The sequence below is a fragment of the Polyodon spathula genome, chromosome 16 (genome assembly GCF_017654505.1).
Source record: "Polyodon spathula isolate WHYD16114869_AA chromosome 16, ASM1765450v1, whole genome shotgun sequence".
Classification (NCBI taxonomy): Eukaryota; Metazoa; Chordata; class Actinopteri; order Acipenseriformes; family Polyodontidae; genus Polyodon; species Polyodon spathula.
In genome coordinates this window covers 7,700,070-7,714,824 of record NC_054549.1, presented here as the reverse complement: position 1 = coordinate 7,714,824, position 14,755 = coordinate 7,700,070, and the positions used below count along the sequence as shown (strand labels likewise).

Genomic DNA, 14,755 nt, shown 5'->3' with positions numbered 1-14,755 from the left:
GTCGATTACACTATGTAACACAGTTTTTGTTCCTGGGCAGTAAGTGTTATTTCCTAATTGCTTATGCCTCAAAAGTATTGAAAATGGCTATTATTCCCCACAAACTTTGCTCTTGTGACCAGGACAGTGATATTTCAAAATATCACTATTTCCAATGGGAAAATGGGCAAATGTGTGTTTTTCGTTCACATAAAGTCAGAAAAAAACAACATATGAATCCAAATTAACATGTATTTATACTAAAGTAATACAAAAATGACTACAAAAGATTTAGAAGTGGGTAGTTTTTCGAGATTTACGATTATACTGTAATAGCCATTTACTACCCAGGACAAAAAAAAAAAAAAAAATAAATTGTTGCCACGGTTTTGTTAAAAAGACTGTCAGAATTCCCAGGCTGCTGCAGTGTCCGATGTCGTGCTCAGTTTTACTTTCCCACAAACAAAATTTTGAGGTGTGTTGTTTAATATTACCTTTTTTGTGCACTAGATGGAAAAGGTAGTTTTTTTTTTTTTTTTTTGCGGGTGGTTCACTTGTACAGACATACAAACATAACAGTATTCTGGAATGAAATCAACGTGGGTGCTGTCCGCAGTTTCAATTTCATAAAAGTGCGGTTTCCATACTTAACCATTTCATAGAATATACTTCAAAAACATATATATATATATATATTTTTTAACAATAGTGTTTACTGTTTTATTTCTGCAAACGGTAAACATTGGGATAGACCTTTATAATGGGCTGTTTTTCAAGATTGCACGAGGTTTGTACTGCTTGTACCGAACAGGTTTCTAAGACGTATACGGTATATACTCAAGCTTGCACAATACAAACCGGACAGGAGATGCTTTTTATGCATAAGGTCATTGGCAAAGTTGAGGGTCCCGGGTCCCCCCGTGTTGACCATGTTCCACAGTTACACTGTGCATTGGATTCAGTGCAGTATAATCCTTTTGGAACAGATTAAATCTTCATTAAGGACAACCTTCCACATATTAAGAAGCTCTTCAGGACTCAGCTTGTGGATCACCAGTAGGTTTCTATAGAAGCAGGGGTCGTTGTTCATGGGGCTGGCGCTGCGTTTCATTATCCCAAAGGTCTTGAACCCTGGGTGCGTTTCTGGAGCATGACCAGCTTTTTGGAGACACATGCCCAGAAACACGTCATCTATGGGGAATAGCTCGGTGTTGTCAGACACGGCAAATAATTTCCTGGCCAGTCCAGAAGCCATGAGAAATCCGCCCCCACCGACATAGGGAGGGTAGGGATTATCATAAAGCTCTTTGGGTATGAAGTACTTACTCTGGCGGTTACGAATAGGGACGGCTTTTGAAATAGTGTCTCCCACAAACAAGCCGCCCGCCTTCGGGTCTTCCTTCCTAAAACCTAGAAGCTCCAAAAGATTATTTGTGTTCACAAAGACATCGTCGTCTCCTTTGAAGATGAACTGCACCCGGGGACAATAAATATCGAACCACTTGAGAAAGTTCACCTCCTTGAGGGTGAGGTTAAAGAACGTGTCCATGAAATCCCACTGCAGGATGTCTCCGTATATTCTGTCCTCGTACTCAACGAGTTTCTGCAGGTTCTTGGAGTCCTTCCCCGCCGAGGGACTCCCCAGCAGAAACAAAGTCCGGATTGTCTTTCCGTTTATCTCTTGCCCCTTGCCCCACGTCTCCCTCACCGCTTCCCTCCTGTCGTGCTGTTCAATGACGGACTTCACCACCATCAGCAGGTGCACGTCGCCACTGCACTTCTCGGGGTGGTTTATGAGCATTGGGAAGTATTTGCAGTGCCTGTACAGAACAAACTGGTGAAACCTCGGGTCCAGGCGTATAAACCAATCCATTTTCTTCAGCTCCGAGTTCTCGGTGCAATTGACCGCTTTGATATCCCACTCGGTGGCCGTCGCGTTCGATACGGCGGTCAGATTAGCCCCCTCTGAACGGTGTGTGAGTGCGGGGGGCGAGCTGTTCTTGCTTAAACCTCCTTTGAGGATCGTGTCGCTTGGGTAAAAGTCGTTTTCCAGCTGAAACCACCCTGGAGCCTCATGCGTCCTCACTGACAGCATACTGTCCTTAGCTCGCTCATCAACCAGCTTGAATTTGTGAAACACTACCAATGTTGCAAACAGCAGAGACAAACTCAGAAGAGTTTTTAAAACCCTCTTTCGTCTAAAGAAATACTCCATGTCTTAAAGATCAAGAATAAATAAATAAATAAGGCTATATTACAGCTGCTTCACATGAATCCACACCAGCCAGAGTTGTATAGAATTGAAGATTTCCATTGTTTGTTTGTTTTTCTCGTCTACAACGTGAACAGGTTAAGTTTTCCAAAAGCAACTAAATGCAACCATTGCGATACGTATTCCAGTAGATACAAGGAAAGGGAGTTGTAGTTAATAAATAAATAGTTCTTCAAAACTCACATCTTTGTGCATGCGGGTAGGTAAAGCACCCCACTTGAAAACGGTCTGCTTGTTCTTTGCCACTGGCTTGGGTTTCAAATAACTTCCAAAAAAAAAAACCCCGCTCCGACAGGACAGCGTCCACCTTGTTCACTTTATGTTTGCCTTTTCTCTTTTTTTCTGCAGCTACACCATGTTTATCGCTCTCCTTTTCGCAGCTAGATCCGACTGTTTCCTTTCTCATTCATCTCTGCTGCCTGGTCGCTCATCTGCGCGTTTTTTTTTAAACTCTCCACCCCGGACCATCAGCCCTCTTGGAAGCACTTCATTGGCTTCTCTTCTTTCACTGGCTGCAAAATAAAGAAACCGTTGTGAAACTCCAGCAGCACGCATCGCTCTTTTTTAAATGTTATTATTATTTATTTATTTGTTTATTTTTAAATGATGTATCAGTCCTAAAATTTTGTAGGCGATGCAGAACTTTTGGTCATAGCTGTGTGGCTATTTAACTTAAGAAATGTTACACCGGTGCATCTGTTATAAGATCATCAGAGACTTGATGCTTTCATTCGTTCTTTGGGATCTGTACATCGCTTAGTAGATTAGTGAATTATGACACCTGTGTTACATCAATAACAACTAAAACCAAATCACGGCTCATTAAGATAAAGCAAAACTAGATGATGCGAGATGGTTGAGTTACGTGTGTGTGTGTGTGTGTTATATTTGATAGAGCACAGCCCCTCTCTGCTTTCCTTAAACACTTGAAAGTATTCCTCGTTGCTCACCCTTTTCCTTTATTGGAGTCGCTCACGCTTCCTTGCTTCTTTCCCAGTTGATGTCCCCCTTCACACATGCTTTACCATCCCGTTAAACTGAAGGCAGAGCAACACGACGGAGGAGTGCTCTGTCTGTAGGGCAGTGCCTTCAGGGATGTTATCGGTATCCTTAAATGTTGCTTGATTTCCAAAGCAATGCATGACTGATTGACTGTATGAGCATACCACGGCAAAACTACAACAATCTCAGTTTCTCTATTTACTGTACTGTACCACACACATATATATATATATATATATATATATAGATGTGCAGACATATATATATATATATATATATATATATAGGGAAAGTATAAAACATGTGTAATTCCCTTTCACGTATGGGCTTTAAAACAATGTAAACTCACGTCACTATCTCATTTTGCAATATATATAAGCAGATGGCAACTGTGAGCAGTAAGAACTTTGTTTGAGACACGATCCAAAGCAATTCTCCACTGTCAAGCAATCACTGCTGAGGTATTGCAGGTGCTGGGAAGGAAGCGTCAGCTGTCTGGAAAATATGCACCCTACAGAAACACCAGCTCAGGACCACCACCACGTGGTATTGCATACAATTGCAGAAGCATCAACCATTAGATCTTAAATGCTATATGTTTTTAATCTTTAGCCTGACGGCAACACCTTTGACGTTTTTCGTATCTTAATAATAATAATAATAATAATAATAATATAACTGATTTTAGTTGCTGCAGTCAGATCACGGCTTTCAACAAAGCACAGCGATGAAATGCAAAGCTGATTGCACACTGGGATAAACTCTATTCTATACACAGGCAAACAGGTCCCAGTTCATGCCACGCACAAATATGGATCCCGGTGACCCGCACCATGGCTACGTAACCAGGGGCGGGGCTTGTCTTAGTAACAAATACGTCATTTAACTAACCGCGTTTCTGCCTCGCCATTGGTTTCACTTTAGGATCCAAGAAGTTGTGTGTATATTTGTTTTGTGTTCCCTACATATCCAATGTGATATATACCTTTATTTGGACATGAGGCGTAAACAGGTAAGTAACGTAACCAATAAACAACATTTAAATATTTTGTGATTATTATTGTAAAAAAAATAAAAAGAAAGTTTAAAAAAACAAAACCAACAAAAAAACCCTGATGTAAACTGTTCTGCGTTACGCACTGAAATAATAATTTGGGTTGCTGTCTCCTGTTCCAAACTATATTTTCACCTTGCCGTGTTATTTAAAAATGCGTGCTTGCATGAGTTAGTAATGTCCTTGATCGCTGATTGTAATTCCTATGTGGTCACACTCTTATTATCGCGTTGATTAACATATATATTCCGCATAGCTAGTGGAAAAGTTGATTAAAGTATACAGATGCTTAATAACGCGGTCGTGTCGACTGTGTATGAGTGGGGTCACAGGGAGAGATCGAACAGTATGATAACAAAATACCGCTGAAAATGTTGCTTTAATCCGCTTAGTTTTCTTCAGAAGTTTACTCTTAAGCGATACTTTGTTCCCGAAGTACATTAACAGACGCGGTTCACGGTCTGCATGTGTCCAATGTATTTGTAAACTGAAAGTTCATCCGCTCTCTCGCTGCTCCAGGCTGTACGTGAAGTGCGCAGCTCAGAACATCTGAAGAGAAAAACCAGCGTGCTCCACTCCGAAGCCAATTCTACATACGAGGTCAGCAAATGGATGCTCTTGAAGATTTTTTAAAACGTATTTTATTAAAACCCTAAAGAAGCGGCTCCCATTAGGTTTACTAAAACAGGGATGAGACTAATATCAGAGCTTTTACTGTATTCTAACTTGCTGCTAAAGCAGAATGGGGTGCAAGCCCATGTTTGCGCATCATGTGGGATTTGCAAGTACACTGGCTGCATCTCTTGTTTTTTGTCAGTGGAAGTCCAGCTGCATCGTGTTAATAGTTATTTGCTGCTTTGGGCTCTGCTAAGCTCCTTTGCTGTTGTACATGCCTTGTTTTAGCTGTACTGAGGTGTGGCGTTTCCAAACAGGACCTGGCATTTTGGTGTCTTGACTGGAACTGTGATGTGGGCCACGTTGCCTCCCTGAGAGATGTGACCATTGGTTTGGGAATGAGAGCTTGTATACAAGGCAAGGTACAGGCTCTATGAAACAATGAACGGATGTTGTATTGGTTTATTTCCCCAGAGTTCTCTCAAGAAGGCTGTTTCCCAGCGTTCTTCGAAACAGCAGAAATGTGAAGACCTGGCTGAGACTGTGGATCATCTCTCTGCTGGGAAACCACTTGAAAATGGAGATGGCAATGCGGAGAGAGACAGCCTGGGGAAACATGGGGAGCAGTGCACAACAGAAACCGGGAAGAACAAGCCCTCCCACCCAGACACTAGCGAGATTAGTGAGGGCTGCCTCCGATTAGAAATGGCTGCAAAGAATGGCAGCATTCAGGATGCCCAGTCGGTTCCCAGAGTTGAATTCCAGTTGGATAACAGCATCTTTATCGATGAAGACAGCAACCAACCAATGCCTGTGGACCAGTTCTTTGGGAACATCGAACTTGTACAGGTAAGATTGAGGGAACTTGTTCAAGTCTACCCGTACTTGCTTCTGGACAGATCCACCCTTCATTACTTTACTTGGTCAGTCTCTGTGTTGGGTGCTTTCACTTGATTCCAGGAGCTGTTCTTCAGCAGCCTACATTACATATTGTAATTTAGTCTCAGATCAGCCAAAGTCTATTCATATTGGCAAATGCCAGCACCATGTAGTGCTATAGGAAAACTTCAGATAATGAATTGTGAACCCCCTTGCTTTTTGTCACTTAACTTGTTCAAAATCTGTAACCCTCACAGCTCTCGACTGTATGGCACCCATCTGTATCAGTGCTTGCACCTAACTGCTCCACACTGCTGTATTCTGCTACTGCTCTCAATCACAATTATACTTTTTGTGTCTTGTACTTGATTTTACTCCTAAAGGTAACCGTATTCGCGATTTTTGTTTGTAATTGCTCTTATTTGAAACCGTTCTTATCCATTTATCGTACTTACTACTTGCTCTCTATGGAATTAACTCTGATTTTATTGAATTTTAGAACTGCTATTATCTGTGATGTGATACTTTGTAAGTTGCCCTGGATAAGGGTGTCTGCTAAGAAAGGAATAATCATAGTTATTTCTCTGTGTTCAGGACTATCCTGCGAAGGCTCCAGCTGCTGTGCCGATGAGCAGACGAGAATACAGAAAGTTACACTTCATAGCCAAAGACGACGACGATGATGATGACGACGACGATGAAGACAGCCTCCTAGAAGCACGTCAGCAAAATGGTATTCAGTCTGTGCTCTAGCAGCTTCTGTTAAATTGTGTCACCTAATACTAACAGTTCCTGATGGTTCTGAAAACACCTGAACCATGCGAAATGAAAGCAGCCACCGTTGAGGTTAACCTGTTTCAAATATTGACTTCTTGCAGCTTCTCATTTTTATTTGCAGGGCCAGTTCTTAAAGATCTGTATTGATTACAATTTTTATGCATTGCACAGGTGTCTTGCAACAAACGAAAACCAGGAAAAACGGACTCTTTTGATCTCTGGGAGGGGGGGAAGAAAAAGCAGCCCCTTGTCAGAAGTGCCTAACTGCATTTCCATTCAGTGACTACATTCCTTCTGCGCAGGCAAGAATCCCAAGCGATTGTTCGTGGAGGTCAGATGATGTTATACTGTATACTGGTCTTTTTAATATGAAGGAGATAAGTAACAGAAGCCAAAACCAGATGGGTTATTTTTTTTTTTCTAACAGCGGACAGGCCTTTCCTATTTAATAAGCTTGCACTAAACCAAACGGTTTTAAACCAATGACTGTATTAAAAATATTGTCAGGTACTACTTTTATATCTCTCACCATGCCATTACCATTCTAAGGAGAGGGCCATGCTTTGTCTACTGCAGTTGTAGCTTCTTTACTGTTACATTGTTACATGTTTATTGAATCATTTCGAATGAAGTGATTGTTAGCATAACACTATTCAATAAATCTAAGTGTGTTGGATTGGTATAAAAAGAACATGCTTTGCACCTGAAATGAAGGGTATTGTTAATAATATTCACATTTTAAAAATGTGTTAACTGTTGTATCAGGTATTGGTAAGAACTGCAAAACTGTACTTCTGAAAAGTTTGTTCCCTTTATTTGGAAACTTTGTTCTTGAGCTGTGAATAAGCACTCAGTTCAGATGGAGTGATCTTTAGCTTTATTGTCTATCAGTGGTTTTTGTTTCAACCATGCACGTTGTGTTGTTTTTTCCTTTCTCCTGGATATATTAATGTTTTCTATTAAAATGAAAGCATTTATAGTGCATTCTGGTTTTATAATAAGTGGGATACAGTTACTTTTAAGTGAATAAAATGAACAAAATGACAGTCTCCACACTTGCCTACCAAAAAAAAACTTTACTGATGTTAGTATTTGAAGCTCTGTTTATTTCATCAGCTTGTGAGCTTGTCCTTTGCTCTGTTAGAGTTCATTTAAAAACTCAATGAAAAATATCTAAACGTAAATTAATTTTATAAAAAGTAATAGAAATATAATTTTACATGATCAGTCGGCATTGGTACACAATTTTTTTTATTTTTTTTTTAAATGTTTATCTACTGCATGCAAACTGGGTTATTGTTTCGTTATTGATAACATACTTTGAGGCCATTTTGTTTTTAAAAATGAAAACTATAAAAATCACTTTAAACAATACTTTAAAATAATGTGTATCCCTAAGATTTGCTTGTAGGGTTCAACGACAAGCCTGCATAACTTCACTGGTTTCTTATGTGTGTGCATTTCCTTGAGAATCCAGCTCAAAGGCTTTGGTTTCACACTTCGCTCGTTCACTGTCAACAGCGTTTTCTTTTACTATACACTTTGCTCCCATCGCACTCCAGATTGTGAAAGGTTTTCTTGTGGCAAGCGATGTGCACAAGTTTGAGGTTCTCCCTGGTAAACAGTAAGCTGTAGAAATACTCCCAGTTGATTTCTCTGCCGTTTTGATTTTGCACTGCTTTTGCCAGGGCAGGAATGATTGTACGCTTCTTCTCAATCCTGAAATAAAAAACAAATCTCCCTATTACAGCCTGATAGAAATGTCAAAGCAGGTACAAGCTAGTCCCGGTTCCCTTACCTAGAATCTTTTCAAAGGGTATTTACAAGTTTCCACTTCATGTTATTAAAATCAAATGCAACCATGAATCATTTATTAACCATCCCATAATGAGCAGCTTTATTGATGCTTGTACAGCTTATTCTTAAAGCAGCCTATTCTTGAGATACCCGATGAGATACATCACACACACACAGGGTCATTATGAAGTCATTTGGCTACTCATTGATGTGCGTGTGCAATACACATTCACTGATCTCAGCAGATGAGTTAGTGAGTGTTGAACTACCAAAAGCAGATGATAACTTGAATAAGGAACAGTACAATAATAGAAAGATACCTGTGGTCAAGGTTCCAGGTGCTGAAGAGGATTCTGCTCTCACGGTTTCCATAGGGATTAATAGAGTGAAGAGACGGGCACTTGTCTGCATCAAATGCACCCTGTAACAGAATAATCTTCAATTATCATAGCAAAGGCATCACACACCAATTAAACACCATTACACCTGACAGGTTTCCACCACACATAAGATTTAAAGAATGCTTTTATTATACAGAAACTGAACATTTGAAAGTAATCTCACTCAAGCAACTGCGGTACAGACACGCACTTGACTTTAGTTTTTTACAAACAAGTCATTTGCGCTTCATTTTCAGTTTTTTAGAAAGTAGCTGCTTCGTTTCCAGATTAATCTTATCAGGTGTAGATTTATCCCAGCTCGTAACTCATCCAGGAAGTTCTGTTAAGATGAAAATGAGGAAAAGTAGCTCAAGAGATCTTACCGCACTCCTTCACCTTTTCCTTATCTTTATTAAATTCAATACACTAAGTGCTGTATCTTTGTACACACACCTGACAGGAAAACCAGCCCTCCGGGGTGCACAGTCTGTTGTCTCCCTTTTCTCTCCTGTCAAAATAACAGCCATTGTACTTCACGGTTTTCAGCTGTTTGACCATGGTAGCCACAATCTTCTGGTATTCGCCCTGCACCTTGGGACTTTTAATGCTCCCAGTATAGTCTTCAACCTAAAGAAACCAAACCAAACCGGGTTTATCTTGTTGTATACGGTGCTATTTTTAAATCACTATTCTACAATAATCCAGACCCACATTGCAGGTGTCCCTTTTTCCTTTGATTAAAACGGTCATCATTCAGAAACGTGTTCTCATACCTGTAAAAACCTGCTGTGCTTTGGTCTTGCTCCAAATCAGATGGCTTACGTTTTGTATGGAAGCTAGTGCAACTTAATATTAAAACAACAACTACACCTCACTTGCTTATATATGCTAAATTGCTGAAAGGTAAAAGTGACCCTTTTTAACGAAAGAATAAAGCCACCCATTCCTCTTGTCAGTTACCTCCTTCAAGTAGCCACGCACTCTGCTTTCACCGTTGTATTTCATGTAAGCTGATTTAGTCTTAAACCTGGAGTTAATACCTGCAAGAACAATGCAGAAAATGTAAGTGGGTGGAGTAACAGCATACTTATTTTGAAAGCAGAAAAGTGCTTCTGCTGAAAAACACCAAACTTTCTCAGCTGCAAATGAACCATTTATAATCTGCATGGATTATTACAGCAAATTCACTGTTATTGGTGTTAAGCATCTATTTTGAGAACAGATATAAAAGCTTTGCTTGCTAGCATTCCAGCGAAGGCTATAAAATGAAATGAACCTGCGTGTTTTAAAGGAAGCGACGCAGTACACTGAACTTGGACTGCTTGGCTGCATTGTTACCTTCAAACCAGTCTTTGTCGTCCTCTCTGTTCTCAGCCTCTGCATTGTCGCTCAGGTTGTGAATTAATTCCTGCAGTATCTTACGTCTCTTTGGTGCATTTTCATCAGACAGGAGGCTCTTTGCTGACTCAATGAGGAGGTCCGTGTGTGTGCTGGAAGCGCCTAATAAAAGGCTTACATCCCAGATATCTGCAGGACACCAACATGAAGAAAAAAACAAGCCATTATAACAATAGCACATGACTATTAGAAGTAGATGAATTCACAAGACAGGGCAGAGTGTCACAAGCCACTTAACATATCAGCACTAAGCATGCAAGTGTGGCAACTATGAAACAAGTTTAATGTTGGCCAGTGCTGTGCAAACAGGGAACATTAATCTACAGCGGGGGTTCCCAAACTGTGAGGCAACTGTTCCTGTCCCTATCACCTCATCTGTTTAGTTAAAGGTGCAGTGCAGTTTTAGTTTAGCATATCCATGAATCCTTCTGTGATCCAGGTGCTGAATGCATAACAACTGACACATCAGCTTACCGCTGTCACTGTGACTTGCCCTATCGAACCAAGGTTGGATAACAGGGGTTCTACTGTAGAAAAGTAACTGCTAACATACCGCCATTCCACTCCTGCCCCTTGGTGAGTAAGATTAGTTCTGTGTTGTCATGGAGATTGCGGAAATAGTCTTCAGTAACTTCAGTTCCATCTTCGTACAAACACACACGGCAACCAGCAGGGCGGAGCTGTTTTAAAAATAATAATAATTATTACATTTTTTTTTTTTTTTTTTTTTTTTTTTTTTTTAACAAAACCCATTCTGAAACTTTCTGAACACAAGTTACATTAAAGTCTAACAATAGATATGTTTCAGGTAACCACCTCAATTTAACATAAAGCTATCAATGTACTTAATTTACAATCAGGGCAAAATTGATACATTAGGTGTCACGTTGTATATGGTACCAGTCCGCAAACATTGAAAGTTTAACACAGAGTGCACCTTCATCTGCCATATTGTAAGCCCTGGCCATATGATGCAAACTATATTACTGCCCAGAAACACTATAGTTTCCTACAGTAAACAGCAGTGCATACAACAGCATAGTATAAGAAACTATAGAGTTTTATAACGGTGCTATATTATATTTGTGTACGGGAATGGCCTCTTGTTTGGAAGTTTAGCTACAGTTGTTGCTATGTAACAAAACCTACACCAGGGGGCGCTGTCTTATTCTGTTATCATAAGAAAGCATTTGACAGCACTGCAGTATACTTGACTAATGTTTCCGTGTCGAATAAAGATCACCCGTGAATTGTAATTCATTGCGTTATCAGAACCTGAGTTAAAATACATTGCTCGAACTTAACCGTTTAGAATTCTAATTAGTTAGCAAACTGCAATACATCTCTGGCACGCATGCTGTTTTTTTTTTTTTTTTTTTTTTGTAACAAAACAAAACCACCTATAAAAAAACAGTTAATGTTTTATTTTCAATTCAGTCTGCAGTCGGTTGTATTTATTTATTTTAAGTGAAAAACCCAACAGCTGGTACAACACAATACCGTTGTCTATGCGAACACAATGGAAAAGGCTGCACGTTCATTTGCACCTGCAATGTTTTGCATCCTTTCTTAAGAAGCTCTTTCATGCTTGCTGCTGCTATTCCATATTTCTGGTTGTTATCGAGACTCCGGAGTTTGACAAGCTTAGGCTTCTTAAAAAATCCGAACATTTCAAAAACGAACGACAACAACAACACACACTTCCTCTTACTGGCGGGATGAGTTTGAACTACGCATGCTCACTGCTTTTCTTGGAAGATGATGTTCAGTCACTGGCGGTGAGCGCCACCTGCTGGATACAACGATAACATTGTTCCATTATAGAAGATGCTGTTCTATAACTACTAAGTGGGCTAGAATTTTTAAATCTGCTTTGAGTAATTAAATCGTCATTTTTGTTTATATGTATATAATCTTGAATATAATCTGTATATGCAGCTCAACAGCTCACCAGCAGTTTCTGGAATTTTCATCAGGTGACTCATTAGATAGATAGATAGATAGTCCATCCACAGAAATGACGAAGTTAAAATATCAGCTTTTTTTCCATTTCCTGTGGTTTTAATGGTGACCAAGCTGCGCACAGGCAATAGCGCATTTACTGGTAGTTACTCACCCGTGTGGTTTTTAACATGAGCTGAAATCACCCCTTTCAAATAATGCAGTGCTGATGTTGTTCGATTAGCAATATGTTGCACCCTCAGGAAAGCATAGTAAAGTGACCCAGACACACGCTCTCCTGTTGGAAGCCCATAGGTGGTGCATTCTACACTGAAGAACGCATCATGTCAAAAAAAAAAAAAGTTCCCTGTTTTTATTATGTGAATAACAGATGCATAACTGCCAAGACATCTAGAACAGTGAATGAAAGGGGAAATAGTGACCATTCTCCTTGTTGCCTTGGTTTCATATAACCCAGCACTCACTAGCTCTTTACATAACACAACAATTCAGCTTACAAAAGCAAAAGCTAATTTTCCGAAAACAGAAAGAACTGCACTGTAATGAGCAATAGCTTGGAACACACTTTTACACGTACAAATAATGGTATTGTATTACACATCTAAAAAAAAAAAAAGATGCTGCTTTTACAAAGAACCTAAGAAAATATCTGTGGTTGAACTTCCTATAGGTGAGAGACCAAGGTGGTCTCTACAAAATTCTGCTTAAAAATGTGGTTATCCAATCACATGACAGTATTTCCATGTGCTGTATAGTTACCGGTATAAAAAGAGTGCTAGCGGTTACCAAATCATCTCTCCACTCTCAGATGCGTTGCTAAGAGCTCATCAGCCAGGTAACAATCACAATTCAAAATGCTGTTTGTATTGAATCCGGGTGTTCGGGACATGAGGTCTGTAAGATCTTGTGTGGAAGGTGGCAGACATGCTACAAAACCAGTACTGGGCTGCTACAGTTCTACATAGGTTTGAAACATAGCAGGGACTTCAGTTGTGCTGAAATTGTCTGCTTGAACCTTTTAACGGGGTCTTATACTCTAGATATTAGTTCAGTTTAGACAGATGGGCTGCAACGCAGTTCATCTCTGTATCCCTGTACTTAGACGGCATGACTAAAACCAGTCAGGAGGTTTAAGACTTACTGGTACCAAAGTTATTAAGCAGTTTGATATGTCTAAGCTCACCAGCATTTACTACCCTAGTAGTCTAAGGAGTACACTTGTTGCCATTGCAAGTTGTTTAAACTGCATGCTGCTACTATGCTCTGCTTATGTGCTTCTGAGTTGCAAGTAAACATATAAAAAACTAATTTACTTGTATTTTTTGGTAGAAGCTGTCTGGTTGTGTATACAGAAGTATATATTTTTGTTTATTTTGTTTTGTAGAGAGACCATCAGAGAGAAGAAAATGCAGAAGCTGCTGCTGATTTTTCTTGCCTTGCTAGCTGAGTCTGCTGGACTCCCTCCTCCCTGTCTAGCCCTCGTCTCACGCTCAGTGCCAAACCAGAAGCCCTGTGCCCTGCTCTCCATCCCTGCCTGTGCTCTGAACCTCACCCTATCGGACGGGCAGGAGAACCACCTGCAGGCCCGTGAACTAGGCCTGCATATCTCCGCTGTCATGGTGAGAGAGGGTTGTCTCCTCAACGTTTGGCTCAGCAGCAACATCGCCTCATCTCAGCAGACCTGCCACGTGTTTACTAAGGGCACCTACACAGACCTGGGATCGGATTCTCACCGCATTCTCAATGCCTACAGCTGCAGTTGTAGAGTACTGGGAAAGAAACCACATCCGCGGCAATCCTTTAAGGACTTCAAAAACAAGCATCTTGTTGATCCGAGCACCAATGGAGATGACAGGTTCTGGAATCAAATGATGCGACACAGACATCTTACCGACCGCAATATGAACACCTTTATATATGCGCGTGATGACAAAGCGAAGGAGATCTGCAGGGCTCAGCACCTACGTGGAGACCTGTTTAAAAGCAGGAACTTGTTCAACATCACTGTTGTACGGAGAACAAAGCCAAGTAGAGATTACGATGTAAAAAATAAAATAGAAAAACATGTTATTGTAGCCTGCATAAACAATGTACCGGTGCATTTAAATGGTACCAAGTAAATTTCCCCTGTACTAGAGACCACCTTGGTCTCTCACCTATAGGAAGTTCAACCACAGATATTTTCTTAGGTTCTTTGTAAAAGCAGCATCTTTTTTTTTTTTTAGATGTGTAATACAATACCATTATTTGTACGTGTAAAAGTGTGTTCCAAGCTATTGCTCATTACAGTGCAGTTCTTTCTGTTTTCGGAAAATTAGCTTGATATACAGTATGAACTGACATTTTACACAACTTCATTTATACCTGAAATGCAGAATAATCTGCTTGCTAATGCGCTTTTTTCTACTTACATTGGACCATTTCTGCTTTGATAACATAGAAGAAGAACATAAGAAAGTTTACAAACGAGAGGAGGCCATTCGGCCCATCTTGCTTGTTTGGTTGTCAGTAGCTTATTGATCCCAGAATCTCATCAAGCAGCTTCTTGAAGGATCCCAGGGTGACGACTTCAACAACATTACTGGAGAGTTGGTTCCAGACTCCCACAATTCTGTTCTGAATGTCCAGAAATATTGAACA

At 40.1% G+C, this 14,755-nt stretch overlaps 3 protein-coding genes across 5 annotated transcripts; 1 reads left to right on the top strand and 2 right to left on the bottom strand.

Annotated features, from left to right (window-relative positions):
* Positions 1–518: 518 nt before the first annotated feature.
* On the bottom strand, positions 519–2,758 carry LOC121328487 (UDP-GlcNAc:betaGal beta-1,3-N-acetylglucosaminyltransferase 7-like). Its single transcript, XM_041273172.1, has one exon. The coding sequence runs from the start codon at positions 2,192–2,194 to the stop codon at positions 938–940; it is 1,257 nt and encodes a 418-aa protein (XP_041129106.1). The 5' UTR covers positions 2,195–2,758; the 3' UTR covers positions 519–937.
* A 1,404-nt stretch (positions 2,759–4,162) lies between these two features.
* Positions 4,163–14,624, top strand: LOC121329252 (UPF0688 protein C1orf174-like). 3 transcript variants are annotated; one of them, XM_041274749.1, is made up of 5 exons: positions 4,166–4,265; positions 4,827–4,907; positions 5,397–5,771; positions 6,396–6,534; positions 13,500–14,624. In XM_041274749.1, the coding sequence occupies exons 1-5, from the start codon at positions 4,251–4,253 to the stop codon at positions 13,538–13,540; spliced, it is 651 nt and encodes a 216-aa protein (XP_041130683.1). In that variant the 5' UTR covers positions 4,166–4,250; the 3' UTR covers positions 13,541–14,624. The 3 variants fall into 3 exon arrangements, with proteins under 3 accessions (XP_041130684.1, XP_041130683.1, XP_041130682.1); XM_041274748.1 differs by lacking the exon at positions 13,500–14,624 and adding an exon at positions 6,750–7,520; XM_041274750.1 differs by lacking the exons at positions 4,827–4,907; positions 13,500–14,624 and adding an exon at positions 6,750–7,520 and having other exon boundaries at positions 4,163–4,265.
* Positions 7,664–11,864, bottom strand: dffb (DNA fragmentation factor, beta polypeptide (caspase-activated DNase)). The gene is made up of 7 exons (XM_041274747.1): positions 11,701–11,864; positions 10,707–10,833; positions 10,094–10,282; positions 9,716–9,795; positions 9,209–9,382; positions 8,696–8,796; positions 7,664–8,297 (listed from the first exon to the last, which is right to left on the bottom strand). The coding sequence occupies exons 1-7, from the start codon at positions 11,821–11,823 to the stop codon at positions 8,093–8,095; spliced, it is 999 nt and encodes a 332-aa protein (XP_041130681.1). The 5' UTR covers positions 11,824–11,864; the 3' UTR covers positions 7,664–8,092.
* Positions 14,625–14,755: the final 131 nt, after the last annotated feature.